The following is a 24,288-nucleotide window of genomic DNA, read 5'->3' on the forward strand; positions in this document are numbered from 1 at the left end:
GTTCAGTTCACACTTTTTATCCCCCTATGGGAGTTGTTTATTTTTTGAAAAGTTCTTCAACTTGATGCTGTGGAAGGGGACTGATTCTGGCTGGTTTGTTTCAAGGATTTGTCTGCCACCTACTGGTGAGGTGTTTGAGTGGCGTTAGAAATTATATTCTTGTGGTTTTGTCTGGATTTCAGATATTACACAGCTACAATGACTATAAATTTGAAGAAAAGTGGGAGTAGTAACTGCTTACTGAGAACTTAAAAGCAATGCGATAAGCATCCTTGTATGGTAAAATGTGTATTTTCAAGCTAATACTGAGATAATGGCTCCAAACCAAACCAGATAGATCCATGAAGAGCCCAAGAAAGTTTTGACAAAATAGTTTTACCTCCCAGAAATTTTTTTTCAGAAATATTTTGGATTCAGCCTTTTGACAAGGGTTCCCAAGAAGCCTTGCCTGGCCTTCTGGTGGGTTGTTGTAAAACCAAGTGCTTGTTTTTTGGACAGATTTCATTTTCACAATCTGTGGTTTCATAGTAGTACTCCTTTGCTGAGTGCCCTGCAGTCTGCAATTGCTGCTGAAAATATTGGGGCAGTTACGGAGTTGTTGCAGAGCCAGGAATCTCGGAAATTCCAATTCTGTGGCTTCAGGGGGATCTGAAAACTGAGGAGTAGCAGATATTAAAGGTTTAGGGGGTTAGGCCTTATGTGTCAGTAAATCTGGATCAGTCATACAGACATGCAGGGTTTTCCAGCTTTGTATTAGTAAGCTGGGTTATCTATATATTATAAAGCAAGAGCATAGCACTGCTGCGGCTGCTCTTTTGTTTTGAAAATACAGTCTTTTTGAAGATTGAGTTTTTTAATCTCCAAAAGAGAACAAGAAACTCAAATCCAATTAATTTCCTGCAGTTCTGAAAACCTGTATTATGGACAATGCTATTCCTGGGGACTGTATTTTGCTGCTACAAATCAGGGCTATACCTCTCTTCACACACAGACCTGTTGAGGAAATTCTAATGAAAGGCAAGTTCATTGAGCTTTTTTTATTTTCTCAGTTGTAGAGACACACATGAGAGGAGAGAGAGAAAAGCAGCATGAGTAAGTTCTACTCCCCTTAATGCACTATTGTGCATGTGACTGATCTGTACACTGGAATCACAAAACATGCATAGACTTCGAACCCTATGAAAAATTGTAACTTTCTTCATTAGGAATTGAGTATAAGGCCCTAACTAGAGTATCCAGTACTCCATAATATAAAACAACTATATTGTAATTAAAAGTTTTTACTTTTTCATGCTCAAAGAATAAAATTATTACTTGCTTATGAGAGTAAATGATTTTATTTCTATATCTGCTACCCAGAAAATGTAAATTTGTCATTTAAAAATGTTCTGTCTTAATATCTGGTAGATACAGATATTGAGTGCAAACACAAACTCCTTACAGTGGATGCTGTGGCTCTTGATTGTGTTTATCTGCAGGAGCATTTGGTTTTTGATATTTTATTCCGGTGACCTGCTTTTTTGAATACTTGTGGTTGTAATTATTTTTTCCTTGGTGAGATATGAGAAGTATGTTGCAAAATAAATGGTTATTGTTCAAAATTCTTTGAATACTTTGTATTGTGAAAACAGGCTTCTTTGCTAATCTGATTATTTTTTTTTTTTACTTGTTTTCTTTGACTTGTGTAAACTTACCACATTTTTACTCTATTAGGTGTTTGTTTGCTTGTGGAAAGGTTGCAAAGTATATAATACACCTTCAACAAGTCAAAGTTGGTTGCAGAGGCATATGCTGACACACAGTGGGGACAAACCTTTCAAGGTAAGGTTCATTGTAAGATATATAATCCCTTATTTTAAGAGAGATCCTATTTATTTTTTCCTGATACGTTAATTGAAAAATGCCATCACAGGAGGATTTCTTAAAAAGTATCCAGTGATACTGATGAGCTGAGCCTTCGTCTTTGCAATAATTGTGCCCAAAGGTCCTGTTCTGTTATGAAAACAGGTGAAGATACCGTTATTGCTTCTCTATCCCTGTTTCTTTTAATCTATAAATGGTAGGGGAGTCTAAAACTAAATAGTGCTGAAGTTCAATTTTTTGTGCATTTTCCAGTTGAGCTGCTTACACTGTAACAGTGAGATATTTTGCCTCAATACTTTACACTTCCACATGAAACTTTGGATCATGCCTGATGGTGTACATTCTGTGCTTGAATAAGAGCTGGTTTTGTTAACAAAATTTGGTTGAAACAGTCAGTGGCTATTTATGGTTAACCTCTCTGAGAATAATAAGGAAGTCAGGAATGCAGGACCGTTGGGCTGACTGTATTTCCTGCATAGTATTTTCTAACCTTCTCTTTCTTTCTCCCCCTAATCTGTACCTGCAATTCTAGGTATAGTAGTGTTTATCATTCCCATATCCACCAATCCGTTATTAATGAGTTGCTTCATCCTGTTATGGATACAGTTGGGGCAGTTCATAGCTGTCAGTCCTGGATCACTTGATGGTAAGTCCCACCCACACTACTTCAGACTGAAGTTCTCCTTCCATGTAGGATATGAAAATGAATTAGGGTTTTTTATTAAGTGTAGGCAGCATTTTATGCTTTCCTCTCCCACACCCCCAACCCCACCAAGTTTTAGTCACTGTTTCTCCACTCCCCCCTCCTCTCTTTCTTCTCAGGTAATATCATCTGCTTTTTTTTTTTACTTTTTTGTTATTTTAAGGCAGTTTTACTACTAAAAAATACTTTTCTGTTACAGTGATGTCTTCCAGAAGTTACTTTTCCTGCACAGCTTATAACAGTAGTTGTGATAGAAAACAAAACTAAATTCAAAACCTAGAAACTAAAAATAGTGCGTTGCAGGTGAAAAAGTTTTTTAATAAAAAAAAAATCAAAAAAGTTTTTTTCCCATACTGAACTGTGTAGTTTAGTCTGAAAATTTCTGACTAAGAGAGTGAGTAACAACAGGAAACTTGCTCTTGAGGTTATCATACCCTCTGTTCAAAGGAATAAGGTTAGCATGCTCTTGGAAGCGTACCATAAGGATCTTAGATCCCTGAACGTTTGCAGAGATGATTGTTCCAGCAGCTGATCTAATCTTAAGTGTTAATCCGTGAATAAAATAAAAAAAAAACCCCACCCAAACAGTCATCAGAGGAAACTTGTATCTTAGGTCTTCTCATTTTGGAATTAAATATTTTATATACCTTAAAGTATAATGACAAGCTTTGGTCTTGAAGGAAAATCTTTCAGTAGGGCAATTTGTATACTTATCTGGTCTAGATATAAGAAACTCAATTTTAGAGACATTGGGTTTAAAAGAGATGGGCATAGCTCAGAAATACCAGTAGTACTTTTGAGTCTGTCAGAGTAGAGTTGTCAGAGTCAGTAAAAGTTGGTATCCCAGTTTTTTGGCTAGGCTGGTTACAGCTAAAGCCCTAAAATCTAAAACAATTAGTTCTGATAATAATCATCTTGTGTTAAATATGTGTTGTTTCACCAGCTGATTTTCTCTACTTTCTGGTCATGCTAAGGAAAAGAACAAGACACAGGCTAGGATTGAAGTAGTTAATCATTATGGCTTAATGTGTGTCACTTCAGCATTTTTTCCTGCTGTTGTCTTCAGTCTCTCTGTTTGTTTTTTATCTCTGTATTTCTCAATCTGTTCCTGGGGGCTTTGAATGGAGAATAATTGTGGTCTGAGTAGAATTTTGTAACATCTTTTGTTCCCCTGTCATTTATGCTGAATATAGGCTTCAGGGCTCACATGAGGTAGCCAAGTATGTAAGTGTCTGTGATAGCAACCTATTAATTAACTAGCCCCCTTTCCTCCCTTTTCTTTTACAAGCTTTTGAAATCTGCTGTGATACAAAAACACTTAGGAAAGTGTTAGATATTAGCCTTGATCAGTCCAAGAACAGCCATTACTAATTGTTTTACGGCAGTCATTCAAAACTGGAGCAAATGTTTCCGTTTGGTGCATTTAGCTGTTCTTATAAATCTTAATTGCTCACCTTTTAGGAAAAGCCAAATTTTTTCAAGTCAGAGTTGGATTAAGGACCTCTTGTTCTTGATGATTACTGCAGACAAAATATCTCCCAAAACCTAAATTACAAATTAAATTTCTGTTGCCTCATGAGAATACACTTGAGTTGTAGCATAAAAGAAGGAATCTGTCATTTTAGAGAACTTGCTGAAAATGCCTAGTCATTCAGTGTTTTGTTTTTTTTTTTTAAAAAAAAAAAAGTAAATGAATGTCAGGATTTTTGAGGAAAACCGTAAAAGGCAGTAATGGAAATAATATACCTATATGCTGTTGTCTGAAGAACTGCTGTTCAGGATGTTTTTAAGAAAAACAAAGAATGTTAGCTAGAAAAGTGACAATTAAAAGCATGGAAAATTTACTTTTGCAAAGGTAAAAGAACACTATAATCGTTTAATGAGCAGAGGAGAGAAATAAATATATGTCAGGTTGCTATAGTCCTATACTTCTAGTGGTATAAGAGACAAAAGTATTTTCTTAAATTGAAAGGCAGTTGGGGACTGTCTCGGGCATAAAACTCTCCTTTGCATTAGAACTAGTCTGTTGAAGGGTATGTCCCTGTCCTGTCACTTTTTTGCTTGCAAGTGGACTCCTTTTATGTAGTTGCCCATTTTGGGTTTAATTTTGTATTTTTGTGATACATGTGGTGTTGTCCTTTGATTAAAAGCTGTATTCAGCTGTAAATGAGCTGCTGTGCTTTCATATTAAAAGGTCTTTGTGGGTTTACCTGCCCTTTCCATGCATTCATATAAACTATGTGTAGTTCATTTGTCACAGAAATGAACCCGCTTCTAAATTACAAAGCCAAAATGTTTCATATTTTCATAAGTTTCTCCTATTCTTTTCTGTTTGTGTGGTTTAGTGTGTCCCCCTCAGCATTAATATTGCAATAATACCTCTGTCACAGAAAAGGTAAATTTCCTTATGAATACCTGTTTTTGAGACCTTTGTTATGCTAGGTTCGTTTTTATATGGGGCAATTTCTTGGTAGTGTATGTCCAGCTCATAAGATAGAGACATTTTATATCTGAGTCATCTGCTGAACTAAGGAGAAAAAAAAAAGATACCCTAGATCTTTGGGCAGAATTTAGGACCTCAGTTCCCCTTTAGTCATCAGATTGCTTTTCTGTTTATTCCTTCTCCTTTTTTCTAAGTTTTTAATACTAATGGCCTTGGGTTTCATGTGGAACACATGGGTGGATTTTTTTGAGTCCATCATCACTAAGTTTTGTTATTGATAAAGTGTCTTTTCTTAGGGCACCCACCAATCTCTTCACCAAAGAAAGTGTCCATTAAATGAGACGTAGTTACCATTCATTGCAGCTAGTTCTCAGTGTGTAGTCAAATATTTCTGCAAAGCAGCATACTTTTCCAATCCTACTTTTGGTGAGCACCGTTTCCTAGATTTGTTTTTCTTGTCAAGAGGAACAAACAAACAAACTGGTCTTCCAGAATATGTTTCTGGCTGAGAACTTGCTGGCCTCCTTTGGCCCACTGTTATGTATTTTTGAAGTTATGCTGCTGCTCTTAATACTTGAAGTTCATTGCTCATGTGCTGCTGGAAGTTTTCTCTTTGCTTATTGCAGTCTGATTCTAGCCATCCTTTCCTCTTTTTTTTTTCTTTTTTTCTTTTTGTCATTGTAGACATTCATTTTTTTTCTTTTTTTCTTTTTGTCATTGTAGACATTCATTTTTTTTCTTTTTTTCTTTTTGTCATTGTAGACATTCATTTAACATGGGTATTCTCAGAGCATGTAATTATTTCTCTGAAGACATTTAGTATGTTCATGTTTGTATGATTTTACATCCACAGCTGAGAGAGAGAAAACTAAACATCATTCTTTTTCAGTTCTGTTACTACATAATTTTTGCAGCTTTTTAGAAACTGGTGGAACGTTGTGGAGTATCATCAACATGTAGTGGTGGTCCTGTCGAGGGTTCAGCAACTTAAAAACTTTCAGGTTTTCAGAACATGTAGACAGGTGAATCTAGAGAAATAATCTGCTGAGTTAGAAAAGTGATGCCGCTAACTGTCTTTAGCAAGCTGAGAAAGAATTTCTTCATTCACTTTATCTTTCTTGTCCTAAACTTGGCTGTTACAAATAATAAGTATTTGAATAGTTAATGTGCTGTGACAACCTGCATTTTCCAGCATGGTTTCTGGTACTCAAATTAATCGAAGTACTACTTGCCATGCCTTGTTGCTGTACAAGGCATTGAAAGTTACTTGAAGACATATCAAATGAACTCTTAAAATGTAGTCTAGGTGATCAAATACAAAATGTTAGGCACAGTGAAAGGACAAATGGTAGAGTAAGCACAAAAGAGTGGGAGATTTTATGCAAACTAATTGCATATAGCAATTTTCTGTAAAGATAAGATTGCATGTGGGTATGCTATCAACTGCTTTCACATACTGATTCTAGTGGGTATGCTCTTAATGTTTAAGATCAGTCATGAAAGGTTTGCTCGTGTGGGGTAAATGCTTTCAATAACAACGAATGACAGTACACAGGTTCATTGGAGGCTTTCACCCTTTGTTTAAAAGGGGGGAAGAAAGTAATAATGAAAACTAAATTTGGTGCTCATTCTACCACGTGTAACTTCCAGAATTCATTAAGGGGTGACTGCATTTGGTATGATTCTCAGTAGAGTAACACTTGTTGAAATCTCGAAAACACAGCCAAGCAGTTTTAGTCCTCATTCGGAATTCATGTCTTTTACTCTCCTGGCAGAATATCTTCTATCATTAGAGCTTTGCAGATGCAGATAGAAAATGTAAAGGCATTCTGCCTGAACACTTAGATTATAAGACAGTAAGAAGGTTTATCCAGATATCTAAAATATTACTGTTAGATTTATTGGAAAAATTATACATCGAGAAGATTTGGTTATTTTGAATTTAATAGAAAAAAACCAACCTGTATTGCTAGATATTTTTATCCTGTTTGTTAAAGTCACTGCTCATTACTGCCCATTAATAATGGTGGGTATGGGTACACTGGAGAAATTAAACTTATTACGCGTTGACTTATTTTCTCTTGAAGTAACATATCCACCAATCCGGACCCAATCTGTCATATTTAAAATTGAATGCAAAATTTTGAGATTTAGGTTTTGGGGGAAAAATGAAAAGATTGATTTAAAGTTGTGCATAATAGTTGAGTTTGATTTATTAGAAGCCCTCTAGATCTGTATAATTATCTGGTGGGAAGCTGATTTGGTGTGACTTACCGTCCAGAGATCCTGAAGTGACAGCCTGAACTGCTCCTTTATCTTTGGAGAGAAGAGACTTTACCCATTAGTAACGGATTGCTGGATATATTATTTTAGAGAAAAAAAAGAAAAAAACAGGTAAGAATTTTCTCCTCTTCTACTATTTCCTGTCTACTACAAAGGCATTCTGTGTCATCTTTGATATATCAGCTGTTGATTATTTGATGACATGATCAGGTAGTCTCAAACTACAGAATATCTGAATGTAATGATTTCTGCAAATATTTCATACTGTGACTTCAGGCTATAAATAGGCTTTCTGGGAAAAGAAAATTTCTAGTTGCAAGTTGCATATATTGAAGATTTAAGGATGCTGGTCTGCGGCTTTTGAAAGTAAAACTTGGGTAGAGCAAGAAAAGTAAGTGGTAGCTTCTGTAGATAATCTGTATAGAATATCTGTGATTGTTTTCTTTGTACACGACTAGACAAAATTCAAGTTATGACATTGTGAGTCAAACTGCAGTTTGTCATAAAAAGATGTTTCCTATCTGACAAGAAATACAATTAAGTCTGATGAACATGTGCTTCAAAAAATTTAGAAATGTGCCTGACACCAAATTTATCTGTTATTTTCAAAAGGTATTGCCTTTTGATATTATACTTTAATAAACTTGGAATATGGTAATGCATGCATTGTACCAAGACTTTAAGTTATTTTTGACCTCTGACAGGCATTGGCAAGACTAAAATTTCAATTTCTCAGTGTGATTGTACTTCAGGGTATGGGTGGTTTTTTTTTTTCTCTTTTTTTTTTTTTTCCTATAAGTGTTTGTAGGATCAGAAAGAGCTAGAAGCTGATGTCGGGAGCACCTTAATGAAAGTTAAACCTAAGTTTAGATTTAGGTGCTTAGTTTAGTTTCATGAAACTGCTTTTATGGACGAGACAGCTATTTCAAGTACTTAAAAACTGGAGAATAAAGATTTGTTTGAATTAATGCACGCACGTATTTTACTGTATCTGTTGATTGTGAGTTTGATCATCTTCAATACAACTAAGTGGGTCAGGTCCAAGGTCAGGTTGGATCGGGCTTTGAGCAACGTAATCTAGTAGATGTCCTTACCCACGGTAGGGGGGTTGGAACTGCATGATTTTTAAAGATCCCTTCCAACCGAAACCATTCCATGATTCTATAAGTGTAAATTTTAATCTTCAGTATTAATTTGAAGTAATAAATATTACATTGAGGTTACCATAGTGTAAATGAGATGAGGCTCTTGAGTGTTTTGAATTTCATAGATGTGCTGGGATTTCTTACATTGTAAGTCACTAAAATATAAGTATACAATATTGCTATTGTTTGAACATGGGAAATTATAGGGCAAGGTAAAAAGGCGTAGGAAGGTTTTTGGTAAAAATCTTCACAATTCTTGAGATACTTATTAGTGGGGGAGACAGGAGGAACAAATACAGTGTGAAGGATCCTAAAGCTTTTTGTCAGAGAATTACATGTTTGTAGTTAGCTCCGTAGTTAGAGGAAGTTAGGGGAAGTTTTCTAAGTGTGGTTCTCCCCCCCGCCCCCCCCCCCCCCCCCAAAAAAAAAAAACCAACACAAAAGGCAAATAAAAGTGTGAAAAAGTGTGAAAATGTCCTCCTATTTTTTGTCTTTTACTGTCTTGAAATGTATATACATATTTTTAGTCCTGTAGCAAGTATTAAGTCCTTGGAGATAACACAGGTTTTTCTCTTCATGGACACTATATTGTTTTATGATGATCATGGAAAACCATTTGCTAGGTCTGAGGTAGAAACAGACTTTTCAATTCTGCAGCCACAGTTGGAAAACAACACATTTGGATTTTAGGGACAAAAGAGGCTGAGTGGTGTTCTACTGCTGTTTTCTTGTCTTTCAGTCAAATGTGCAGGCTTGGGGCAGATTACTGTAAGAGCTTGCAAATTCATCCTTAGTCTTCAGAGAAAACTTAGCACTATGTGCATGGTTGCAGCATTATTTATTCCCAAATTCCTGTTGGAGCTGCCTCATCAGTTTGCTGTGAAAGGAAATGCTAGAGAAGAGATGTATAGATCAAAGAGCTGAGAAAGAGGGGAAGGAGGGAAGGAGTAGAACCGATATGGAAGAAGGAGAACTTTCCAATGGTTTAGAGTGGTTTCTTGCTACTGGCTGATCAACTCATTTGCCCTACTACTATTCTCTGAATCAGAAGAAAAATTTACCACGTGGATATACAATTCATTGCAGCCAAGGATGGAATGCATATCTTTAAAATCACTTTTCTATTACCCTTGTAAGCTCAGGGCACAAGAGAAAAGGCTTGTGCCTCCCTCCCCAACAGTATAATTTAAATACTCATTTTGCAAATGAAATAATCGTAAATCTAAACCAAATACTTACAAAAATACCAATGATTATTGTAGCCAGTACTAGCTTAGTTGCATGTATCTTGTGATTTCTATGTTTCTGCTTAATTATTGTTGGACCTTTTCTTATTTTTCTGTTTGAAAAAGAGGGACCATTTTCTTTCAATAAGAACTTACTTAAATACTGCTGAAGTAATAGTAGCATCCCAAAACAAATGTATAAATAATTGTTATTAAGTTACTGAAGTTAAAAGTTTTAGACAGAAGTGTAAGATAACTATTTATTGACTTAGTATAGCATTTACAAAAAGCGTTAAGCTGTTTCAAATTTAATGTGGGTAAGGATGTACTTTTTTTACTTCTGCCTTGTCACAAGAAAGGAGGATGTTAGAGAACGTTACTGTTATCAAAGGCAGAAGATTGGAGAGCTGTTGAGAAATACAGAATAACAGTGCAGTATTTTGAAAGACAAGGGGAAGTTGGTCTGCAAAGGGGAAAGTTCTTCAGAAGCATTTATTTTCTGTGGGAAAAGTTTCAGTGCATTGTTTGAGATTGGTTTTATGCTATACAATATTAGAGAATATAATATAGCATAGAAAAAGATGATTATACCATGAAATAATTATTGAGAGTTATAAAGTTCAGATAGAAATTTCTTTCAGGTTAAGTTTCTGTTTTTTTTTTTTTTTTTTTAAGAATTGCATGGTCATTAAGAATTTATCTTCCTCTTAGTGTGTTGGAGATTGAGCCAGAAAAGTTGAACTGAAAGATCTATCAAACTCCTGTGAATGAGTGCCATATAGCACACTGATACCGTTGTTCTGGTTTTTTCTCATTAGTGTGTAGTTGGTGGGTGCAATGCCAGCTTTGCATCTCAGGGAGGACTTGCCCGTCATGTGCCCACACACTTCAGCCAGCAGAACTCTTCAAAAGTTGCCAGCCAGCCAAAGGCCAAAGAAGAATCTCCATCTAAAGCTGGAATGAATAAAAGAAGAAAGTTAAAGAACAAGAGACGACGATCATTACGTAAGTATTTCCAGAAGTAGAAGTTCTTGAAAGTTTTGTCTTGGATAGGAAGTTTCTCTTCAATGTGGATGTTTCTCTGCAGACGTGGGTCTGGTAGGGTTCGTGATCTTTAGTATTAAAGTGTTGGCATCCCTTGTCATGGGAGTAAAACAATTCCAGATTCTGTTTGTATTCCTTTTTAGGGTAAAGGATCGATGTGTTCAGTAGAACAGATCAGTTTTCTGTGAGCAACAGTTTGAATTTACAATTTAAAGATGCTTTTCATTTTAGAGTCACCTCTTGTTTACTGCCTATATTACTGTTGGAAAATGTTGTGTTTAGTGATGATGAGATCTGAAGTTCAGTATGGCAGACAGAGATTGCAGATTCATATAAACTAGAGATAAATGCATGTTATATAAGCCCTCTTTCAAGCACAACATTTCATTAGCCTTAATGACAGTTTTATGAGCATAACCAAGATCTAATTTTTGGCAGATTTGACTTGCTACGTTTTTTTAGTCTTTCTCCGCACAGTTGATGTTCGTTAAATTTCTATGAACCAATGTGTTGAGAAGTATGATTTATCATTTAAAGTGAGAATTGTTTCCTCTAGCAAGTAATAATCACCCAGTATCTTTTCTAGTCCATTTTGATCCAGTTGTTTGATTCCTGGGTTGCCTTAGCATCAGACTAATAACCATGTCGGATTTAATTAGAAATTCTGATATACAGAAATGGTTAGGAAAGACTACGCAATTGTTAAAAAATTTAACTTTGTTTTATAATTACTTTGGATGCAAATCTCCAGTACTGAATTGATTATTTACTAATTTTAAACTGTTTCTGTGACAGCTGCATTTTAGAGAAGACATGTAAAAAAATCCATTTAAATTTTTTCTTGCTAGTATGTCAACAGCTGATGAAAAAACTTCCATTAATTTTTACCTGTGGTGTAAAGTCAACCTGAACAGTATTGGAGAGAAGCGCAAGATACTTTTTTTATGAACCACTGAACCTGTTATATCTCATACTGTCCACAGAAACGGAGCTCTGTTCATAAGCAGGCAATTATTTCAGTCCTGTCTCCTGGCTGGCGGTAGGATTTTAGTGATGGTGTGCCACAAAACTTGTGTTACTTCGCTGGGTCAGCAATTATAGTCTTTATTTTTCCAGAACTCTTCTGTGGCAGAACACTTCACTGTCTTGATCTTTCTGTTCTTGTGAAGAAATACAGTTACCAATTATTCAAGTGGTACTGCAACAATGGATGCACATACTAGTGGTCCTAAGTGATTACTCTGTATCACATGATTGTGATTATTCTTACCTTAATACCTCACCTGTGTTTTAAGTAACGGAAATTTATGAAGCAGCGGTCATGTTTCTGCCTTGAACGCAAAGAAGTCGATCCTGGAAAGTTGCAGTATCATCCAGAATTCTGAAAAGTTTATTTCCTGTGTCTTTCTTCCACACTGTGTGACAACTATGCAGTTCAGTGCTAGAAGAGCCACTGTTACCTTTAGTTATGGTGATTATTTTCTTTCACTTTTTTTTTTTTGGAAATGATTGGTATATGTGTGCAAATTATGTCATTAAACACATCTTAGAGGAATTCTTTAAGTTTACACTTTTAATTTTGACACCGATTCAACATTCAACATACCAAAGAAGGTAAAAAGCTATTTTTGTTCTTTTCAGAATTTGGCTTTCAAAGAGGTTTCCCTTTCATTCTAGCAATCTGTAAATAAGAAGGTTCAAGAAGGGAAGGCTGATCTATGAAGGGTTATGTGGTCACTTTGCAGTATCCTTTCAGTTCATCTTAGAAGTAATGAAAGAGAGACTTACTTGAAATAGTTGCAGGTTCCTAAAGGATTACTTTGATTTGTTGCCTGTGTTACTCAAACAAAATATAGATGTCTAAGACTTGTCACTTCAAAATTTTCACCTTCAGAGATTCCTGAGTTGCATCTTGGCTTGCTTCTCCATATTGATTTTGTTAGGTGACTGATTTAATGCATCTTAACTTAATTTTTGCCCCAGTATATGCAGAAGTAGTTTTTCAGGCTGGCATTTTATTAGTAATTGATGAACATTATTGACTTACAAGTTTCAAATCAGAGCTTTGTAGTTAAAACTTCAAATTATCTGCTAAGATGTTCTAGTCGTAATAAGAATTTACTGCAGAATTCTTGAATGAATCTATGGCAAAAAATGTAAGTAGTAAATATTATGGGTATGTTAAAGACCAAACTGTAGTACTTCAGTAGTCTGCTGTCTTGATCAAGTGTTGCACAGGAAGAAAAATGACAGCTGCTTGAGCAATTTTTTATCTTCTTGCCTCTTGAGACAAATGCAGTGCTGGCTGTAGAGTTTTGCCTTAAGGCAAAAATCATCTCCAACTGAGTTGGGAACTGACTACTGTAATGTATTTCTCCAGAGGGTATGTGACCCAGAAATGTATCGAAAGTTGATGGCATTTTCTGAAAATGCTAAGTAGTGGTAGCTTTTCTTTAAAACTGTGTGGATTATTGTTGATTAGGTGAACTTGACAAAGGGCTGATACAATTTTGCTTGTCTTTCTGTTTCTTAGCTTAGTTTTAGTTAAAGAATGAAGTGTACAAGTTTGTATATTTTGTCTTTACAAGAAGGGGCAGGGGGCAAGGACCCTTATCTAAGAAACCGAAGTAGCAAAGTAACAGCATTAAATATTTTCAGTCTAGAGTATATAAAGCTAGGAACATAGATTTATATTTAGATATTTTAAAAGCATCCAAAAGGAGAGGTGTTGAACATACATACCAGGTTCTCTGCAAGTTGGGTTACAAGAAGTTACAACAAATGGGTGTAAAGCAAGATGCTATTTGATAGTGTACAATCTGTTTAAATCACTCACAAATAGTCGTTTGATGAAAAAATTACAGTTTTGCATCACACAACAATTTTTCTCCTGAAAAAACGTTGTCAATACCTCCTCATGGTTTGATTAGACCCTGACTTGTTTTGCAAGGTGTAAGTGGCTTACTAAATATTTATTGGCAATCGATTGCTAATACATGCTGCTATTGAAGCATCCTTGTATATAAATTCTTAACAGTTTAAATACAGCAAATCAATAAATTTGCTTCCTCTATATAGATCTGTGTTTTATATCTGAAGGTTAACACCCTTCTGAGAGACATTAATGCATAAATAAAAAAGGAGGCTTTACTGTGGCTTTGTATGTGACAAGAACATGATCTTCTAACAGACTATAATGAGAATTCTTACTGTTACTTGCTGTTCTTAAACTGTTTTGCATTTCTTTTTTCCTGTCTGTAAACAGTATATGTTCTTCAAGTGTGGAAATTAGTATTTTTATGATGAAAGCGTGTTTTACTATAGACACTGGTATAGGTGGTTACATTAGTGATGCTATAGAGACCGTCCGATTTGGTGTATAAATTTTGATGTTGCAGAATAATTCAGGATTACAGTCAGTAGCTTGCTTTCTCTTCTGGATAGCCTTAAACACATTCACTGCTCCATGTAGTCTGTCATTTAGAGGTATAGAGCCAAACGTATTGAAAGTGTGTATCTCTAAAATAGGTCATACTATGGCTATTCGGAAGTTACCTCAAAGAATTTTGCAGAACCTGAGACTATATTTACAATATTGTCACTTGCTTTTCCAATAGCAAAGATGACACTATAGTTATTAACAAGCATGATAATTGAATTCACTGGAGAAATGCAGGCGAGATAGGGAAACTTATTGTTCATGGTATTTACAGTAAGAATGTTAGTTACATAAGACTTGGAATTTCATTTAGTAGGCTACTGGTATGAAGATTTTAATTTATTTGACTTAAGTAATTGATGTGTTCTTGGAACTTGTATTAAGCAGGAAGGGAGACACCTTACTTTGAAAATAATTTTGAGGGAATAGATTTAAGATACACAGAAGATACAGCATTAACACTCAATAAGCAATAAATAAAACTATTCATATGCCTTTGACAAATTGTGCCCATTCTTCTCTATCTGTTAAATGTTATCCAGTGGTAAATCCTGAAGAAATTTGCTGTATGAAACCAAAAGCAAAAATTTGGGGTTGTCTTTTCCTTTCCATCCTCCCTTCCTTCCTGCTTCATATTTATTTATAAAATATTTATATGCTTCATCACTGACCACCTGCAGCATGAACTGCGCTTCTACATTACCACATACAGCAAGAAAACATTTCAGTGAGATGATTGCCTAATTGGCAGTATCCAGCCGAGATAGCGTAAGGACAGAACATAATGTACAGATGAATGCGTAACAATAGTTAGTCCCAGGAGTGTAGCAAATACTAGTTTTAAGTGGCATTTGTAGTTTGTTTTGAAATAACGGATAAATAATCTTGGTGAAAAGGAATATAGAAGTTGTTTTAAATGAAGACAACAGAACTTTGAATCACTGTTTTTGCAGATTACAGGATGATATATAGTTGATAACGTAATATCAACTCCTATTCTGAGTTTTAATTTGTGTGTTTATATAGAGAGAATTACTGCTCTCAAGTAATGCTTAAAAAAACTGAATACTTTCCTACTGTATTTGCTCATGTAATTTTACTACTGTACTATATGGTATATTTTTAAAAATTTGTGTGAAGTATTTCTAGCGGTATGCAAATATATGCCTAGTAGCAGTTATTTTTTAAAGTACTTTTAGTGTAGAATTGATAGACCTTCTTTATACTCCAAATCAGAATTCAATTATTTTTTACTGTTCAAGAAACACTTAACTATAAAAGTCCTTTTCTAAAAGGAAAAGGGCTTTATTAATGCATGCTGGTTTTAGACCACTTGTAAAATATCAGACGGATGTTAATTGCATTTTACTCAATGTAAATTGAAGTGTAGTATGTGATGCAGTTGGTGCTTCTTGGCTAGAAAATAATCTGTTTACTAATAATCAAAGAACATGGAATGACAAATTTTACATAAAAAGAAACACGTTTAGCAGTGTGGAGTTTTTCACATGACTATTCAGCATTATTACTCCTTAGAGATCAAAAATTTCTTGACAAGCTAGTATTTTCTGTATGTTCACAGTAATTCTTACTTAATCCTTTGCTTTGTGTTCCACTGTAGTACCAAGCAGTTTTGTTTTCAGTGCCATTGTTGATCTCTGTGCAGCATCCCGGTATTCGCTGAAATAGCTGGCTTTTTTAGTGATTATAAATTAGATCAGAGCAGATTGTTTTTAATAAAGTTAAGAAATAAGGTATGGGTATGATTCTGCTTTTAAGATGTTGGTTGTATGCACTATCATGTTTTGAAGTACTTTAATACTGTTTTTTAAAAACTCACAGCAGTAATATTGGAACTATTGAGTGTGCTGTAAAGGTGACTTGGCCATTTAGGTTCCCATAAACATCGCAACCTAACCAAGCTGTTTTTGCATTGAATTAAAACTCACATTTATTAATGAGTTCTGGGATTTAGTTTCTTTGTAATGGGACTTTTTTTTAAGAGATGATAGCACGGGATGTTCCCAGAGGTACTCAGCCAAATTAATGAATTCTTAATTTTGAAGATTAGGAAAGAATAGAATTCACTTGAAACTTAAAAAAATGAGCGAGTGTAATTCAGTTTGTCAAAATAGGTGTTTCATCTACAAGGAATATGTTTTAACCAAACTTAAATGGATTGTGCCCCTCTTGGAGTCACTCCTTCCTCTCAGCTAAATTAACATTTACAACTCTTTGACAAGGTAGTGCTACTGCCATAATGATAAATGATTTACTAATGACACTTCAGACTTATTTACATGCTTGAATGTGTTTGAATGCTTTCAGTGTGCTGAACACTAAGGATCTCTTTTCCTTTTTTTCTAGCAAGACCTCATGACTTCTTTGATGCGCAAACACTGGATGCTATAAGACATCGAGCCATCTGCTTTAACCTCTCAGCACATATAGAAAGTTTAGGAAAAGGCCACAGTGTTGTATTTCATAGTACTGTAAGTATATATGTCATGCAGTCTGTTTGTTTACCTATGTGTCTGAAAAATCTAATACTTCAGAAGATTTCTGTTTTCCTCTTACTGCTGTAGGCATTTAGTCAGAAATAAGTAATAGTAGGTATTTTACATTGTTAATTTGTCCATTTCTATTAGTAAATTAACTTTTTAGAAGTAGTGTTAGTAGTTGTTCTAGCGCACAAATTGAATAGCTTGCAACAATTCCTGTCTGATACACTTAGGGAAATATGTAACAGCAAGTATGTGTTGCAGAAAAATTTAGTTATGCCTTCTAAATAAGGATGCAATTCAGATGGCATTTCTGTAGTAGTGAGTGACAGTGCTAATTTATTACATGGAATATTTTGAGGGTAATTGTGTAATTGAATATTTAAAGATACTGATCTGAAATTTATTTTTATTCCTTTTTTTCAGTTTAAAAAATATAATCCTGAATAAATGTATTATCCCCCTTTTTTCTTTTTCTTTTAATAAATTAATAAACTTGCCACCAAAATGTCAGTGAATTGCTAGAAGGAGGCAAGTACCAGGTGGGGAACTGGCCTTTAGTCCTGTTTCCATATCCTATTTTGTTAATTTCACTTGTTTGTGGATAGGATAGACATCAGTATTAATTTAGAAAAGTTCAAAATGGGGAAAAAAGTACTGAATTGGGGTATAGGGATCAGAATTTCAAAAAGCTATATAACCTCAGGTTTTCTTAACCCAGTTGGAAGATATGGGCGCATAAAAGGTAGAGACTCAGCTGAAGAAAAGAATTAAGAGGTAGGACGAAATGAGGGAGGTGCTTTGTAAATTGGCAGACCAGTACAAGATGAACTGCAGTCCAAGGAAGGAATGCCAACTTCTGTGTCTTCAGCTATGGCTTAACCTTAACACATGAGTCAAACTATTGAACTGTCAGTCTCTTTCCGTAAATTAAAGATGATTTTATATGCATGAAACTTATTTCATTCTTTTCTACAAGACTGATGATTGTTATAAATATCTGTGGCCTGTATTAGAAATTTTTCCCAAATGATCACTCCTGAACTTTATGTGCATTGAGCACCAGCTGCAAGTGGAGATTTGCAGGTGACTTAGCTGTTACTGTATTTAAATCTCATTCTAGTTTTCCCGGCTGACATGGATTTTACAATGCTGTGAGAAAAGCAGATTCTCTTCCAATTCACAGCTTGCTTTAATCTGAAACGTTACCCAGACAGACTACTCAATTGTGGAAGCTCATCTCTGGCTATTGGAATAATTCATAAGAAGATGGAATTAGAGGGAGGAATGTGCTCTAAAACTGCTTGGAATTAACTTGGAGGAAGTGGTGAAAATCCTTTTAGCTTATCCATGTATGCGTCACTCGAGGTGGTAGGGTGTTGATTAGATCTGCAATTGCTTAGATCTCAGTTATGGGAGAGGTCGTACCAGCGGCAGAACTGTTCTAAGATTCCAGCCCTATGCTGCACTTTGCTACCCTGTTTTAGTGTGCTGCTACAGTTTTGTGGGCTTGTGCTAGACATCAGCTAAAATCTGCTTTGAAAAGAAAAGGTAGAATAGAAGCAGTCTTGTGGACGTACACTGTTAACTGAGCTAATGGTCACCTCAGATGCAAACACATTTTGCGTAACTTATAAGCATTAGGACATTGAATTTGAATGGTGACTGGCTAAATAGCATAATATGGTTTGTGTAGTCCACCTTCAGATGAAGAAAAAATGTGTAATTATAAGAGGCATTAATTTGAAAGGTGAAAAACATGAAGATAAAACTGTCTTGCTGTCTGAAAACTGACGTAAATGATGTAGGTTTATTTTTTTTATGCAGCATAAGAATAATGTCAGCACAACGCAGTATTTTACAGGATGGATTTCCTAGTGACAAATTACTGATGTGAAGAATTTTTAAGCAGTCACTGTAGATACCTTTCATGTCCTATGAAAAGGCACTCCTTTTTTTTTTTAAACTCATCTTTTTCTTTATACATATGGAAAGCTGTAGAATGCAGTCATCAATGAAGTCTTTTTGAATAAATGGTTTTGCCATCCAGAGTTCACCTTTGACTTCACTATGAATTTTTTTTTTCTGCTTAGTTGTTTTTATGGGGGTCAAATTCTTGGTACTTTGATTCTCTGAATTGTCAGATGGAAAAAGTCAAGCATTTCCGTTTAACCTGAAGACCAGATATTATACTGATTAAAAAATGCAGCTTATAAGTTACCCTGTTCTCCATGCCCCGCCCCCCCCAGCTTTTTGAAATGGCTAGAATTAATTCTCTAAAACATTTGAATACTAAACTGTTTTTCACTGGTTTTAGCTTTTTTAGATGTATCAGTTCAGCAATCACATATATTGATACTAGTTACATGTGTTTTGAAATCTTAAAACTTTGAAACACAGTAACTGAATAAAGTAAAATGCATACCAATTTATAGGGTGAAATTTTTTTCTTTTTCCAGAAGAGGTCAGCAGAGCTCCATTTCTGTTTTGAGACAACTTTGATGCATATTTCCTTCACAGAGATAAATTCAAATTAAATTTCCCTTTTGTTTCTGGGACAGTGCATGAAATTTAGAGAATATAGTAAGAGTTTTTTCAAATAAAGCTGTATTGAGCATACATCTACTGTCTGAATTGTATTTTTAAATGAAAAACTTAAATGGACTTAAGTTCTTTACAAAACAATTTTAAGTCTTCAGAGCATCATTATTGCAGACATGCTAGATTTCTTCCATTTCAGTTGTAACTTTTGAAGACTTGACTGTAAAACTCTGACTAGTGTCAAAGTAGCAAATAATTTTTTTAATTTTTTTTTTTTTTTAATTTTTGTAATTTTGCATTTGACTGCATTATAGCTGTGTTTCTGACTCTAGCCTGCCTAGGATGGTAAAATTTTCATTGCACTAATTGTGGTAAAAGTGGATACTTTTTATACCTTTTATAAAAACTTCTTTAAATTTGACAATTTCAAAATACATGTGGGAAAAAGCAATGGCAGCTATAGATGACAGATTTCTGTTGTCTCCTAACAGAAAGCTAACATACTACTTTAATATTAAACAAAAATAAGCTTGTTCCATATCTGGAGAGAGGATCTTTCATCCCAGTCAAAAACAAGTGAATTGCTCAGATTTTGAGTATTGATTATTTAGTAGGGACAAGATAAGCCAATGATATGGGGAAAAAGTCTGCAAAATTCACATTGGGTACAAGTATATCTCTCTGTGTGAAAGCAACCTAGCTATAACTTTCATAGCTTTCATGTATATATATGATTAGCTCTTTTATTATGAAAAATTATTTTTTTAATTTTCTACTGCTAAAAGTTACTTTCTCTTCCTGTTAAACTTCTGTGTGTGTGTGAAAGCTGGTTCAAGCTCTTAGTGTAGCATTGATGGCTTGAAGATGTTCCTAGGGCTGTAGAATAAGAGAATGTTACTTGCAGTGGTATAATTCAGGCAGTACTTGAAACACCCTAAATTTTGTACGCTGAATCTCTTTTATACATCAATGTTTCATTTTTTGAGTTTTTACAGATACCTCTTTTCAATGTGGTGATGGTAAGACAGCAGAGTCCTAAATTTTGTACTGCCTATTCCTGAAAATGAGAAATTGTTAATGTCAGAGTCTGTACTTTTTTTTTCCTGTTGGAGAATGCAGGTGATGATATTGGGTGGTTCTCACAGACTTCTGTGTGGTTCTGGAATGGTGATTCCATATGTATTATACTGTAAAACTCTGTAGAAGCAGTGCTATTGATCATTTTATAGAGGGACAACAACTGGTACTTAGATGTAATATGCATCTGTGTATTCTGTATGGTTTCCTAGTTCATATTCTTCAAGTTTTAGATAGGATGAAGAGCAGTTTGTAGAGAATAACTTCTTCCTTCGAACTCGGGTGTAGCTAGTTTGCTGTGTCCAAATGCTAACATTTTAAAATTTTAACCTGCAAACTTTTCAGTATGTGTTATCCATGATGCTTGCATTACATGAGAGAACATGTGTGTCTCCTTAAAACTTGAAGGTTAATTTGAGAATGAACTGGACTGTACAAGAAAATGTATGGTTTTGAACAGGAAAGCTGATGAGAACTGAATTTTATTTGCTATGTAAAGTGAGCTTTGACTTACCTTTATTTGGTTCCAGGCTCAGGTCCTCCAGTTTACAGCAAAGAAACTGAGTTTGCTGAAGAAGCAGCTGGGTTCTGGACAAAGGCTAAAACTTAAAGTTGGAAGGGATTGGAGGAGTGCTTTCTAATCTTTATTTAAAAAGAAGTCAGGGTTTTTGTCCCTGCTCCAAATTTAGCAAAAGGATGTATCCTGTTGTGGGTGTGGCTTGAGACTTATGAGGAAAAGTCTTAGCAGTGTTTTGCATGCCTAAATTAAAGAACCTTACAGTATTCTTTGATACAAGAGTCAATTAAACTTTGTCGAATTGGCAAAGATTACTAGAAAAAGGATTTTTACTGTCATTTATCTACCATATCCCTCTATGATATCCTATTGCAGTTCTTGCGGGGAGCATTCCTTCACTTTATCTTGAATTGCCTGATATCAAAAGCAGATTTTCTCACTCTGCCTTCCAATTCCATTTCCAGATGAATTGTGAATATATATTAAATGAGAGAACCTAAAACTGGGGCTAACTAATGGGAACCTCCTCCTTTTGGAAGAACTGTGCATTACCGTACTTCGTTTATTGCTTCTCTAGCCTTAGGCTATTGGATGGCCTTTTCCATGTCTCATGACAACTTGTTTTAAAACCTGAGACTTCAGTATTTTTTAGAAACTCAGTATCTCAGACACTGTGATGGCTTGACCTTGGCTGGACACCAGGTGCCCGCCAAGCTCTGCTATCACTCTCCTCCTCAACTGGAGAGAGGAGAGGGAATATAATGAAAGGCTCATGGGTTGAGATAAGGACAGGGAGAGATCACTCGCCAATTACAGTCATGGGCAAAACAGACTCGACTCGGGGAAATTAATTTTGATTTATTGCCAATCAAATCAGAGTAGGGTAATGAGAGAGAAAACCAAATCTTAAAACACGTTCCCCCCACCCCTCTCTTCTTCCCAGGCTCAACTTCACTCCCGATTTCTCTACCTCCTCCCCTTGAGCAGCGCAGGGGGATGGGGAATGGGGGTTGTGGTCAATTCATCACACGCTGTCTGTACCACTTCTTCCTCCTCACAGTCTTCCTCTGCTCCAGCGTGGGGTCCCTCCCATGGGAGACAGTCCTCCACGAACTTCTCCAACATGGGCCCTTCTCATGGCTTGCAGTTCTTCATGAACCGCTCCAGCGTGGATCCCCGGGTGAACTGCACCCTTTGCATGGGGTGCAGTCCTTCAGGAACAGACTGCTCCAGTGTGGGTCCCCATGGGGCCACAAGTACTGCCAGCAAACCTGCTCCAGCATGGGGCCCTCTCTCCACGGGATCACAGGTCCTGCCAGGAGCCTGCTCCAGTGTGGGCTTCCCACAAGGTCACAGCCTCCTTTAGGCATATCCACCTCCTCTGGCGTGAGGTCCTCCATGGACTGCAGGTGGATATCTGCTCCACCATTAGCCTCCATGGGCTGCAGGGGAACAGCCTGCCTCACCATGGTCTTTACCACGGGCTGCAGGGGAATCTCTGCTCCGGCGCCTGGAGCACCTCCGTCCCCTCCTTCTTCACTGCCCTTGGTGTCTGCAGAGTTGCTTCTCTCACATATGCTCGCTCCTCTCTTCCAGATGCTGTTGCGCAGCAATTTTCCCCCTTCTTAAATATGTTATACCAGAGGCGCTACCACCATTGCTGATGGCTCAGCCTTGGCCAGCGGCGAGTCTGTCTTGGCGCCGGCTGGCATTGGACATGGCTCTGTCGCACATGGGGGAAACTTCTAGCAACTTCTCACAGAAGCCAAACCTTGTCGTGCAAACCAGTTCTCATCTACAAGCATATTCATACCTTCAGATATCTCAAATATATCTGTATTAATAATCTGGCTGTTAAATCCATGGAGACTTCACTTTGCATCATTTTTGTTCAGAAGATTACTGCATAGTTGTAAAAATAAAACTTCAAACAAATTTGTGAATTCCTTGAAGTATCATGACTAGGTTTAATTTACCATGGCATTCAGTTGTGGGAAATTGCTTTGGTTGATGCAGATTATGGACTTTGGTCCATAGATCCGTATGCTACATTTTAGTTAAGCCATTTTCATAAAGATCGTTACCACCCTTCGTTATTTCTGTTCTTTAAAGGTTCTCTAATAAACTTTTTGGAGTTTACAATATCTGCATTGACTATGTATAGAATCTTTCAAAGATTTAATAAGCATTTTATGCTCAGAGGTGCAGAAGGTGGAAGAATTGGTGTTGGAAGCAAATAGGAAAATCTGTATGAAGTATTGTGATGTGTAGTAAAGGAGAAGCTGAGGGTAAATCAGTAGAAGAGGAAGCAAATGGCTTTTCCCTGTTTTTCTGGATAGTGTAAATTTTTGGGATACCTTCTGAATGCTGGTGTTAAAGAATATATTTGTACCTGAATGAACAGATTTTTTTTTTTTATACTTCCTGTGTGTGTATTTCTAACTTTATCTTGGCTAAAGATGGGAGTCTAGCTTCAGGGTCCTGCACCTAAAAATTTTATTCTCTGTGAGAGTATCTTATGTGCTGGTCTACTCTGAGCTAGTCTGAGAAACTATGAGAAAGGAGTTCTCACTTCTTGTCTGGGACCTTACCAGTGGCGTGCATATGTTCTGCTTAAACTCTATCAATTGTTGACAGGTCTTTGAGATGTCATTTGATTTGTCATTTGTATAATAATAGTAGTGTGTTCTGGATTTAGTATGAGGAGAATGTTGATAACACACTGATGTTTTCAGTTGTTGCTAAGTGCCCTCCTAGTCCAAGGACAGCTCCCATGCCTACTGACTGAGCTAGGTACACAAGATGGGAGGGAACATAATCAGGACAGCCAGCCCAGCTGGCCAATGGGGTATTCCATACCATGTGACGTCATGCTCAGTATATGAAGGGTAGGCGTGATCCAGGAAGTACCGATCGCTACTTGGTTATCGGTCAGCGCGGGTGGTGAGCTCATTTTGTATATTTTATCATTATCATTATTATTTTCCCTTTTTCTGTTCTATTAAACTGTCTTTATCTCAACCCACGAGTTTTTCTCAGGCTTACCCTTCCAGTTCTCTCCCCGTCCTGCTGGGGGTGGGGGGAGTGAGTGAGCGGCTGCGTGGTATTTGACTGCCTGCCAGGTTAAACCACGACACCTTTACAGTGTAAAGGGTCCCCGTTATGTATGCATTAAACAACCTCTGTAAGCCCGTGAGTTCTTCCAAGTAGCCTTTGCCATTGCCTCATTCAGTGCTTGGATCAGGTGTTGAAAAGGAATGAGTAAAGGTTACCTAGGAAGTTATACACACGATGTGTCCAGATGTCAAAGCATTTGTGAGAGAAGATTTTATTCTTTTGCCATGCTATAATTAAACTATAAGCTGATCAGTTTCTTGCATCTTCTATAGACATCTTGTGGAACAACATAAGTATATTTGTAAAGGAATGTATGTTCTTCAGAGCTTTTGGAGTAGCTGCTGAAAAATTTGAACTATTTTAAAAGAAAGAAGACTACTTACAGGATG

General features: G+C 36.1%; 1 protein-coding gene across 6 annotated transcripts in view; it reads left to right on the forward strand.

Annotated features, from left to right (window-relative positions):
• AEBP2 (AE binding protein 2) overlaps positions 1-24,288 on the forward strand; it is a 56,609-nt gene that overhangs the window by 21,231 nt on the left and 11,090 nt on the right. For 3 of the 6 annotated variants that reach the window (XM_075160195.1, XM_075160205.1, XM_075160215.1), the window contains exons 3-5: positions 1,714-1,821; positions 10,482-10,668; positions 16,514-16,638. In XM_075160195.1, the coding sequence (XP_075016296.1) occupies positions 1,714-1,821; positions 10,482-10,668; positions 16,514-16,638 (420 nt within the window). Of the gene's footprint in view, positions 1-1,713; positions 1,822-10,481; positions 10,669-16,513; positions 16,639-19,106; positions 19,267-20,795; positions 21,120-21,842; positions 23,577-24,288 lie in introns of those variants that run through there. The other 3 variants (XM_075160186.1, XM_075160221.1, XM_075160229.1) reach the window with 3 other exon arrangements.

Source organism: Calonectris borealis, chromosome 1, assembly GCF_964195595.1.
Source record: "Calonectris borealis chromosome 1, bCalBor7.hap1.2, whole genome shotgun sequence".
NCBI lineage: Eukaryota > Metazoa > Chordata > Aves > Procellariiformes > Procellariidae > Calonectris > Calonectris borealis.